The 12,120-nt window shown below is 44.4% G+C and overlaps 1 protein-coding gene across 9 annotated transcripts in view; it reads right to left on the bottom strand.

The window, feature by feature from the left end:
- LOC147416750 (uncharacterized) overlaps window positions 1-11,373 on the bottom strand; it is a 34,129-nt gene extending 22,756 nt beyond the window's left edge. For 2 of the 9 annotated variants that reach the window (XM_086508097.1, XM_086508098.1), the window contains exons 1-3: window positions 11,048-11,367; window positions 10,861-10,962; window positions 7,623-7,932 (exon numbers count right to left, since the gene is read on the bottom strand). In XM_086508097.1, coding sequence (XP_086364223.1) covers window positions 7,623-7,932; window positions 10,861-10,962; window positions 11,048-11,099 — 464 coding nt within the window. In that variant the 5' untranslated portion in view covers window positions 11,100-11,367. The other 7 variants (XM_086508089.1, XM_086508090.1, XM_086508094.1 and 4 more) reach the window with 6 other exon arrangements.
- Between the last annotated feature and the right edge of the window lie 747 nt (window positions 11,374-12,120).

Raw genomic sequence — 12,120 nt, 5'->3', positions numbered from 1 at the left:
GTAAAACTTTCTACCCGTTATTATGGGCCGTTTAAGATCACTGAGCGAGTGAATGATGTCGCTTTCCGATTAGAGCTACCGCCTAATTGGAAGATCCATAATGCTTTCCATGTCAGTTTACTCCGGCCGTATGTAGGACCGCCTCCGAGTCAGCCTAGTGCTGAGGAACCTCCTGAGGTTGAGAAAACAGAAGAAATACTCCAACCGGAGCAGATAGTAAGTCATCAGGAGCGGTCTCTCAAATCCGGAAAGATAACACGGAAGTATTTGGTTAAGTTTAAGAACTATTCGAATCTAGATGCTCAGTGGATGACGCAGGAGGAATTAGCAGCTTATCCCGAGATACTGGAGGTATATGTCCAAGCACTACAGTTGAGGTCAACTGTTTGCTAATTTGACTATTTTCTTATTTTTAATGATTAATCTCTTTTTTAGGATATTTTATTGTGTGCACTAAGAACTGTTAAAAAGATTGTAGCTACAAGAACTGCCATCAAGAACGGACAACTCTGATGTATCATTTGATGGGTGACGGTAAACATCGCGAAGGAGTTTCCGTAAGTTCGATGGAAAGGGCCGGGTTACGAGTGCCCTTGATGCGTCACATGATGGGTGACGGGTGCATCGGTAAGGGGGGCATCCCGTAGGCTAAGGAGGAAATCCGAACTGAGTAAGAAAATACACGTAAGAACGCAAGCACAAGAATAAAGATGGGTTCAATGAAGCATTTTACGAAAAGCAGGAACAATCGCGGGAAGGCAGACGCTTTCCCGCGAGGAATCTATGTTTGCATTGCATTCGAGCATGTGGTTGCATCCAGGGACACCTGGGAAGTGTTGTTAAATGCATTGGTTTTAACTTATAAGGTTTTATTGAGTTTTTGGGCAGATTCAGACCAATTTTAAAATATGCCGGCCGCCCACTTAATAAGTGGGCAGCCACTTAGAAGATAAAGCAACAAAACCAGCCAGCGAATTCTCTCTCCCTATTTCGGGTAGCACAGCGCACAAAAAAAAAAAAAAAAAACGGCCACGATCTCTACGCGAGCAGTTATTCGTGTTGTTGCTGAATTGGCTTTATCTGAAAGAAAAATAATTCTAAATGAATTATTGGATTTATAAGTGAGAGGGTTTTCTCGCTTGGAACATCAAGGAAAAATAATTCTAAATGAATTATTGGAATTTTAAGTGAGAGGGTTTTTCTCACTGGAGACATCCGAGTAGGGAGTATTCCTAGTGCGTCATTCAAAGTAATGACAGGAGCACTGTGAAAGGGAATATCTGTAAGGCCAGGGTGCTTCTGATGCGTCACATCGGATGGGTGACAGGGAGCATCGGAAAGAAGTATCCGACCATCCGGGAACGGACATCTTTGATGCGTCATAGGATGGGTGACATAGAGCATCGCGAAGGAGATTGTACCGTAAGTTCGGTAGGAAAGGACTAGGTGATGGGTATTCCTGATGCGTCACAAGGTGGGTGACGGGTGCATCGGAAAGGGGATATCCATAGTCGGGAAGAAATTCCAAACTATGTTAGAATTGTGCACAAGGAAAAAGCAAGCACTTGAATGAAGATGGGTTCAGAGGAAACTTTGAGGAAAAACAGATGCTTTTTGAGAAAGCGGGATTGCTTTTCGGGAAAGCAGATGCTTTCCCGCGAGGAAGTCTATGTCTGCATTGCAACTGTGCATGTGATTGCATCCAGGGACGCCTGGGAAGTGCTGTGAAAGCATTGTTTTGAACTTATAAGGTTTTATTGAGTTTTTGGGCAGGTTCATACTATTTTTAAAATTCACCGGCCGCCCACTTAATAAGTGGGCAGCCATCTGATAAATAAGGCAACTGATCAGCCAGCGTTTTCTCTCTCTCTTTTTTTGGCAGAACAAAAAAAAAAAAAAAAACGGCCGCGATCTCTACGCGAGCAGCTATTCATGCCCGTGGCTAGGAGCTATAAAAGCATCACATGCCCTCACTCAGAGGGAGGACCAATCTTTGCAAGGAGGAGATGTTGCTGCAGATTTCAGCCGTAAAGAAACGTTGTTGGTGATGCCCATGGCTGCCCCAAGTGTACCCGATGTCGCCAAGACCCAGTGCGCGAGTTCCCTCGCGAAGAAGTGCCTACGGAGCGTGTTTCCATCGCGACAAGCTGCTGTTTTTCTCTGTTTTCAGCCCATAAACGTCGTAGACGGGGCTGATTTACGAGAAGGAACCCGAGAACACACCTCTTTTGTGTATAGGATTGGAAGAGAGGAATTTTCTATGTAGAGATCTCTTCCGGGGAATTGCTTTTCGAGAACGGAGTTGCGTTTCGAGCGTCGAGACTTTGAAGGTAATGATTTTCATGTTATGAACTCTGAGTAATTGTTTGCAGGTGTACTTCCTCTTAGTGAGGGAGTAGGAGCAGAGGAAGGTATGAGCCTCTGCAGGAGAAAAGCGCTCTGAGGAACTAGAGCCAGATCGGCCCAAGGGTTTCGTACCCGAGTTTGGGAAGTAGATCCACGGATCGGAGAGAGGTAGTCTCTCAAGTTGTGATCCGGAAGTTGGGATTCCCAAGTAAGGACTTCGTGTCCGGGAAAGCAGAGTTGTTCTGCGGGAAGAGGACTCTGGAAAGAGAGTTGGAAAAGAGTTGCAGGGATGCCATGCCCTGAGTCTGGAAGGTGAGATCCAAAGGCGAGAACCTTGATTCTCGAGGAATTGGAATAAGGAACAGAAGTTCCTTGGAATAGGGTTTTGCCCTAGGAATCGGAAGCTGAGGCTTTCGGGAACCATCAAGTCTTATTCTAGAACGAACGTGGTAATATGTTCGGTTCAAGTGCTTGTATAGACTTCTCCTCAGTAACAAAGATACTATTACGGGGGGGGACCAGCCCATCTTCTGGTCCCAAGTACTGTGTCGATCTTCTCACTCTCTATCTCTCTCTCTATTTATTTCTCTCTATATCCTCTGGCTTCAATAATAAGTGATGAATCCTATTTATCCGAACGTATTTTATATTGTTATGCGCTTCCGTTTGTGACACGTGCCGTGGCCAGGGAGCTATAAAAGCACCACATGCCCTCACTCACGGGAGGTACCAACATCAGCAAGAGAAGACTGTGCCGCAAGAGATCGCGAGACTACGAAGAGCAAGAAGCAGCAGAAAAGCACCAGCGCTAGGATTCTGGAACAAAGACTGGCGACGGAAACTGCAAGTGTTCGCGTGACGACTGAGTACGGAGGTCAATTCTCCTAGCAAGGAGCGACAGGTATAAGGTGTTGGTACACATTGAGAATTGTTGCTCTGTGTGGTTTGTTTTGCAGGAATCTCCCGTCTTACGGGAAGGCCCTTCACGGGCAGTACGGCTTCACGCCTAAGTCCCTTACGGGAAAGTACGGCTTCACGCCTAAGTCACTTACGGGAAGGAACGGCCTTGTGCCCAAGCCCTTTACGGGAAAGCACGACCTTCGGGTCTAAGATTACAAAACGGAGGGGTTTCCTCGGGTTCTCGTGCTTGTATACGAATTCTCCCTGAATAAAAGAATACTCCCAACGGGGGGGGGGGGACCAACCCATCTTCAGGTCCCCAATACTGTGTCGATCTTCTCCCTTCTCTCACATTTGCAAAGTATTTTAATTTTCAGATTTTCAAGTGCTCGTGTACGCTCCCGTTTTGTGACATACACTAACTCCTATGGAGGCTTTGGACCAGATGTTTATGGAAAGGAAATTAGAACGCGAAGCAAGACATGCAGAAAGAATGGCAGAAATGAAACGCAGACACGCAGAAAGAAGAGCAGAAAGAAAAGCAGACATGGAGCGCAAACAGCAAGAAAGAATGGCAGCCGCCGTCAAAGACAAGAGTGACCAACACATGAAAGAATTCTTGCGACTCTTTTCTCAAGTTCAGGCGCAGATGCAAGAGATTCAGGAAAAGGAGACTCTCTCAGTCTCTTCTTCTCCCAAGCATGACACAGAGGATTTGCATGATGATTTGAACGATAATGATGAGCATGATGATTTGGATGACCCTGACAAGCATGATGATTTGCATGATCAAGATGTGATTGCTCACAAGCATGATGAGTTGCATGAAGATAATGTGATTGTTCACAAGGATGATGTGTTAGTGGATGCTTTTTCTAGCGAAGCTAACCTCGTTGCAGATTCAATCAATCACGAAGAAGCGATCTTGGCTCTCGAGCCTAGGTCCAAAGAACCCCTTCAGGAAGAATCGATCTTGGCTCTCGAGCCTAGGTCCAAAGAACCCTTACAGGAAGTATTATGTGTTCGCATGATTGATACGCACGCATTGTTCGAGTGTTTCATTCGTGATCGTTTCCTATATTTTAGTCAACGTCTTTATGTGATCCCTTTTCCTAGGCATGATATATTGTACGTTGAGCACGTTTCACTCATGAATGTATGCACGAATGTATGCGGATTTTTCATGAAAGTTGAAAAGTATGCATTCAAGGAAGTCACATTCCATGTCTCTTCCTTGGCATGACACATTCGTAGACCGAGCACATGAAAGTATGAGCACCAAGCATGCGCATTTCCGTTGTGAATTGCCACAGTTGATTGATTTAGATCATAAGAGAAAGATTCGATCTCATTGTGTGCATGTGTTTGATGAACGGTTTGTCACTCCGTCTATTTGTTCATCTACATTGCATGCACAGTCTTTGAGGAAGACGAGATTTTTTCCAGTCGCTTTGCATGGAATAGGTATGTTCATGCTTTTGTGTTGAAAATGGTTTCAAGAATTTTCAGCCATGGAGATTCTTGAAGAAGAAAGAAGCATGACTCTCGACGAAGTTGAAGCATTGAAGGAGCCACAGAAGACTTTATGTCGCTTTCGGCGCGGTCCAAAGCAGCAAGCGCTACAGACCTTTATGAAGTTCAAGTACCGCACGACCCACACATCAAGGTGGGCCGGCGAAGAGTCCCTTCCAGGATTCCGGATGCTATTGGCGATCTCCCTCGACACCATACAGTTCGGTACCAGTACCTCACTTTGAAAAGGGGCGGATGTCACATGACACATCCAACCCTATGTGTCCGTGGACAAGCTACAACACAACAAGGGTTCAGTCAGTCCAGTCAGTCTAGATTAGAAGTGATCTGGCACTTTTATGAGTCTATTCGTAGACCGTGCATGCCCAGTCACTTAGTGTAGATGCATATCCTCTTGTTGCACACAGCATGATCATAAGCATTCCCATCAGAATCCATTAGAATCCTTCAGGGAAATTTTCCAATACATTTAGCCTATTTTTCCTATTTTTGACATTTTTCACTTATTATTTTTAAGTGACTTTTGTTGGAAAGTAGGTAGGGCAAATTGAGTAAGTTTGTATATAAGCAAACCAAAACTAGCACTAATTGGCAGAAGAGGCAGCATGAGCCAAGCTCAACAGGCAACTTCTCAAGCAAGACCCTTGGTGGACTTTCCTACAAGCAAAGACATCATCGCCTAGCTTCATCCCTAGCGTTTTCATCAAGGTGGTCATCACCCACACACTCCCAGTCCCTAGCGTTTTCTACAACAAGGCATCATCGCCAAGCAAGTTCAAGACTAGCGTTTTTGCAAAGTTCCATCGCCAGCAGATTATCCATGCTAGCGTTCTTGGTCCAAGACAGAGAAGCTTCAGTTTTCAGCAAATACAACCTCAGCCATGCAGCGTTTTTCAGCCATGAAGACCTGCAGTTTTCAGCCCTAAAAGAGTACCAGATTCAGCCCAAAGATCATCAGTTTTCAGCCCTACAGTAGATGCAGTTTTTCAGCCCTAAAGACCCGCAAAATCTGCATTTTCCTTAGCGTTTTCGGCAACAGCAGATTTCAGCCCATAGCGTTTTTGGACAGCAGATAAAAGATTGCAGATTTCAGCCCTTAGGTCAGTGTCGTCATCCCTATCGTCGTCGTCACGGGCGACATGGCACCCCCATGCCCCTAGGGCCCTAGGGCCATAAGATCTCCAAAAGGAACATAGGGAACATTGTGGCCCTTGAGATTGCACGTTGCCACCCTATGACCCTCAGGCCACAAGATCTGCAGATAGGACATAGGGTAACTTGTGGTCATATGGCCCTAGGAAACCATATTGTTCCTTTTAATGATCTTGTGGCCCTATTGTTCCTTTTGGACATAGAGAACCATGTGATCCTATGGCCCTAGGGCCATAGGATCTTCAATAGGAACATAGGGAACCCTATGACCCTTGAGATTGTACATTGGCACTCTATGGCGAGATGAGACATTGGTCACCCTATAGTACGATGTGAGACCACCCTATGGCCTTATGGTCATAGGGTGACTTAGGGCCATATGTTACTCTTTAGTATGAGGTGAAACCCTATGGCCATAGGGTGCCCTAGGGCCATAGGTTACCCTCTAGTATGAGATGAGATCCTATGGCCTCTAGTATGAAGTGACACCCTATGGCCTTATGGCCATATTGTGCAACATAGCCTAAACTTGCATCAGTCTCATGCATACAGTTTGTACCAGTTTGTGCAATTATAAGTAGACCACTCTCGTCGATGAGAGTGGGGCCTTCGGAGGAGGGTTTTACAACGTCTCTGGTGTCGTATCTCTCTTCTCTCTCTATATCTCAGTCTCAAACACTTGCACGCACAGTATCCATTCACTTTGTTTGAGATCATAGCACTCTCTCATTAAGAACGGAAGGCTCTACCTTCCATAAGAACAAAAAAGAACCTTGAGCACAGTCCGGAGCACTCATCTTGAGCAAAGCGCAAACATTCATTCCGTTGCACCTTACACTACTCTACTAGCAGAGTGCCCTGAGTGCCCAAACTCTCCGTCTAGAGTGTCACCACTCGCTCTCTAAACTCTAGATCCAGCAAGAACTTTATTCCAATCAAGAAGATAGTCAAGCCAGATCATTTGTCTTCAAGTGTGAAAGTTACTATTGAAGAAATGAGGCGGACACAAAAGGAATAGCGGGAAGACTGCCATGGTCATGACTGGAGGTGGTTAAATTGGAAAGAAAAACGCAACAAAAGATGGTGGAAGGCTCTCGAAGTAGTAGATACAGCAAATACCACGCTCATGGAGTCTAGCGAAGTTAGAGTGAGTGAGACGCTTGAACATGTGACTCACAGGCATAGTATAGGGAGCATCCTTGGAAGCAGATGGGTGTATGCTATGCACTAAGCTAGGCATAAGGAGGAGGAATCGCTTCCTTTTACCCAGGGTAGACCGCGACACAATTCCAAAGAGGACACTCATCTTGTATTTCGCAGATGACACGAACTAGAGGGCCAGAGGCAACTTTGGTAGAAAAAATTGAGAGATTGCAAACAAGACTTTCAAATCTTCGTATCATTCTGATATTTTGTCAACCTTTGGTGTGAGAAAAACTTGATACCTATGACTTGATAACGTTTTCCCTACAGCTACATTATCCTCTCCTTGGAGAAGGAAAAAGAAAGCTCCAACAAAGCTTCCATAACACAGTTCACTCTCTCAAACCTTTCTCCTACATAGGCTGATGAATCAATAATGGTTGGGGTTTAAAACCAGGTGCTGTATGCAAAACAATAATGAATATCTGTTGAGAAATATGAATAAGAAGTGCAGAAGAACCATAAAAACTTGATAACAGAAGTAAAACCTTTGTGCCTTCTCAGCTTCAAGATTAGGAGGCCTGTTAGTGGATGCAGAAGATGTGCTGTCTGCCAAAAATCCGGCAAGGACATCGTTTGCATCTTTTGTCTTGGAGAACAAAGTGTCTTCTTGTTTTGACAATTTCTTCTTGAAATTATCACCAATTTGCTGATTCAAAGGAGGTAAAATTGGGAGATGTAAGTTTTGAACTGCATCTTCTGTATTGCTTTTCAAACTTAGGTTTCTTTCAGGATTTGGAAGCTCTTTGGAAAAGGGAAAACTTTTTCTTTGACATTGTGTTCTATCCTTCTGCATGTCTGAAAACCATGTGACATAGACAAGGTCGAAAAAGTGAAATGGAAGATATTACGACTAGTAAAGAAGAAAAGGTGATTCTTGACATTTTTAATGAGATTCAGAAATATAAACTGGAGAAATCTCTATAAAACCAAAAAAGAATATCTGAAGTATGCACACCACTATGATCCTCAAATCAATATCAGTCCACTCTTTCTGAATTTTGAAATTGAACCAAAACTCGGTGATCATATGAATCAACTCTCTAACCAATTGTGATTAACAAAGACACTAACTTGCCATAAAAAGAGAAGCCAAAACTCGAATTGCAAAAGTAGAAGCCTTATCACACTTTGTTGAAATCAAAAAATATTATCAGAAGTGATGTGTTGCAATATTCACTTCCCAACATGGTACATGATACACACTTGCATACAACAGCAATTCCATTGGTGATACGTCATCACCAAATGATGGTACTACAGCAGCATCTTATGGTTGCATGGCTTTTAGTTCTGCATACCCATTTTAGCCAATTGTGAACCTATATTATAGTGTTGGCCCAATTTTTGGCCACTTTATTCTGTGGGTGCCCTATGCTGTCCAATAGGTCCATTTTGGTATCAAGAGTCAGATACAATGCCACAACCAGTAATCCCATGCATAATGTTAGCAAAGGTCTTTACTATATCTAGTGGGAACCTACTATAGACTACGTAATCTCTACTTGGGTAGTCGATGATGTCACAAGCCTCTACCTAGGGCCTCTTCCCTTCCTCTTTATATCACTCTCATCATAACTATCACTCATCGTCCTGTTGAGCTTATACATGAAGCTACTCTATATGATGACTTATATATGAAGCTACTCTATACATAGCCCCTAGGGCTATGTATATATAGAGGGGACGGGCTATAGAATAGCTTCATATATAAGCTCATCATATATTGAGATTGCAGCTAATACAGCAAGATTAAGAGACCCTACTCCCAAGCTCTACAAGAGAAGAACAAGGTGCTAGAGAAAGCCACCAACTAGACCATCAATCATGTCCGTTGTATGTGGAACCACAAGATCTGAAAGGAAGTCGTCCGTGGAAACTGACCTCCAAGTAGGCTCCCCATCCCCCTCTCGAGAGAACATACGGACCATGGATAATTGCCACAACTCTGCAATAGTCTCTACATGTGCAACTAGATCACCCAAGATGGGTGACGCGGATAAAATACACCTGTCAAACTTGAAACCAAAACCTGAAAGAAACGAAAAGACTATCTCCCCCCTTCGAAGAATGCTCGAGCTAGCTATAACCACTTCCTAGTCCAAGAAAAACCACAATTCACCTATACAAAACTCCATGTTAGTCTATGGATAAGGGAAGTAGGTGTGTCCTTAAAAGAAGAGCCTTCAAAATCAATATGGAGGACAAAACATAAGAATTCCTGCTCGGATGCATTGGGAGAAGCGACCGTCACACCACAAATCCAAGAGACCAAGCAACCACCGAAGTGGCTCAAGTAGACATCCACCATGATACTAACTCTACTGTGGGCTAAAGAAAACCATCCACAAGCCGCAAGAAGCGGGCAAGGAAACCAGGCACTAAAAGACTCTCAGCATGGTACTCCACTAAATGAAGCAACGGAAGTCATCTGAAGATAAGAACCTGGAAGCACCCTCAAAACGAGAAGTATCCTCAAGAGTACATTGAGGCAACCATTTCCTGCTCAATCCTCGCAAAAGAGATTAAATATCCCTAGAAAAAAATATGAGACAATCTGGAGTAAAACTGCTTCCTCTGTAACTAAATAGCAAAACGTGAGTCTCATAAAACTCGAGACCCAAAGAGGATCACACTATCGATAAACTCAATCGGCTAAGAAATGGAAGACCACAAAGGTCGTCACCTGAGGATCATGTTTTCCAAAGAAGCCGTTGAGGCATAGCTACTCAAGCAAACTCCCTAAGATCAAACCATGTGTCCACCACTCCCCGGCATCTGTCAAGATCAAACCTATAGGGACAATCCAATACAATATGCCAAACTCCATAAGACTCAAAAGAGCACATATACTCCTATTGTTGTAACTTGCTTCCTTAAAATCTCCGTCAAAAGTATGTCCTTTCCACTTGTGCTTCAGAAATGTACTCACACAAGAGTGCAATCAACATTCAATACACAACATAATACCAATAATCGAGGTGAGAGTAGAGGAACCGCCTAGGAAACCTGCAACATGTCCACGAAGATCAGATTGGGCTGCCCCAAGGCTGGAGCTCTTGGAAGGGATGTACAAGAGAGACCTCCATATGTTGTTGACTGCAGAAGTAGGAACTAGATGCCCTCACTAACTATTAACACCGTGTGCAAACCTATTATCCGAAGGATCTCAACAAATTTGCTATTAGAAATGAAGTTTACCAACTGTAAGAGATTGCAAACCTGTCCCGCAAGTGGTACTGATGACATGCTCACAAAAGGGCATAGGAGCGACCAAATCAGCCAATCCATCTCCTCTAATAAAACACAACCATAGGAACCCGCTCCACAAGTGTTGAATACGATCCCGTTGCTATCCAAAAAAACAGCGAAGAACTGATCCAAAAAACGCACATGAGGGCCGCAAAAAATGTTAGGGCTGCCCTCCTGCCTGCCTTGAATGCCCCTCAGCCTCGAAAGGCTTCCCAAAGAGAGTGCCCACTTGCTAGGACTAGCCAAAGACTACATTTTCCTTAGGCAGTTCCTTGGCAGTTTAGATATCCAAGAGGTTTCTTTTTCAGAATACATGGAGTATGTTTCCACCGCAGCGTTGATCAGTCTTTCATTGAACAATTTAGCAAGTTTCAAAGAGGAGGTGACACAGCCGATAGCAATGCTTCTTCACCCACAACGAGTGCACCCATGCGGGAATACAACATATGACTATACGAACATGTGATAACTTGCCTGCAAACGTACTCTTCTCCTCTTCAAAAAGAGCATCAATGGCAGCTTGGTCCTCCTTATGCTTGGGTGTAGAGAGAGAGCGAGACCTGGCAAGCACCGGGCCTGTAGCAGAAGGCACAAGTAAGTGACATGGCCAAAACACAGCGCAAGAATGGAAGCAAATGTGTGTACAGTATGAAGCCTGTACCAGCCAGTGGTTTGGAGAGGAGAGGAGCATCGGCCAGAGAGGTGAGGGACATGGCGCCTGCATGGACTTACGAAAAATGGCAATCGTTCCTCTGCTGATTTCGAAGAGAAAAATGTGGGTTGTGTGTGTGTGTGTGTGTGTGTGTGTGTGTGTGTGTGTGTGTGTTTGTGTATGAGTGAGTGAGAGAGAGAGAGAAAGAGTGTGCAGAATCTGCGCTCGCGGGACGCCGCCGTTAATCCAGAAGAAGACACGACCTGCCGCCGGCTGCCGGTAACCAGCCACCGGAAGTTTGTAGATAAAGAGGCATGACGGATCACGATTAGCCGACACACAATGGATCTTTACCTTGACTAGTATAGCCGAAGCCGCCTCTCTCTCTCTCTCTCTCTCTCTCTCTGCGTCACTGTGTTTCCGGACGTTGCAAGCGACATCCGTCGGATGTAGGAGACGTTGACACGGGGGGGGGGAGGTCAAAATTCCCTCCCCCTTTATCTATCAATATAGATTGTTTAAGAGCTGGGTCTCACTATGAATTAGTGAAATTAGTAGTTTGAAAGTTTAAAAAAAGTTCCATTATGTCCCACTACCCTTCACCATTTGTGAAAACAAAGGGTCAATATGTATGCCACATGTGGTGCACTTCAGAAAGCACAAAAAGTGCTTGAGGAGCTTACTATTCGGAACGGAGTTAAGTGATTGCGAGATACACACAACAGGAGCAGGGACAGAAAGCTCTAGGTTGTTTTCAATGGACCAAAGTGAGGGACTCTGTCCAGATGCAATCACCTACGCGTGCATCTTGAAGGCATGTTGCTCTACCCAAATGCTGATATGGGCTTAAAAATTCACTTTGATATTGTTAGTCAAGGGATGTTGCAAAAAATTGTCGTGCTTGGCAATGCCTTGGTCGATATGCATGCTAAATGTGGTGCACTTTAGAAAGCACAAAACATACCTAACGAGCTTCATGTTCCAAATGCCGCCTCTTGGAGTGCATTGATTGTGGGATACACGCAATAGGAGCAGGGCTAGAAAGCTCTTGGTTGTTTTTAGCAGATGCAAAGTGAGGGCCT

The sequence above is a fragment of the Adiantum capillus-veneris genome, unplaced genomic scaffold, assembly GCF_014529385.1.
Source record: "Adiantum capillus-veneris isolate H3 unplaced genomic scaffold, ASM1452938v2 Hic_scaffold_526, whole genome shotgun sequence".
NCBI classification, from domain to species: domain Eukaryota; kingdom Viridiplantae; phylum Streptophyta; class Polypodiopsida; order Polypodiales; family Pteridaceae; genus Adiantum; species Adiantum capillus-veneris.
The sequence above is the reverse complement of the archived record's forward strand: the minus strand, read 5'-3'. Positions and strand labels throughout refer to the sequence as shown.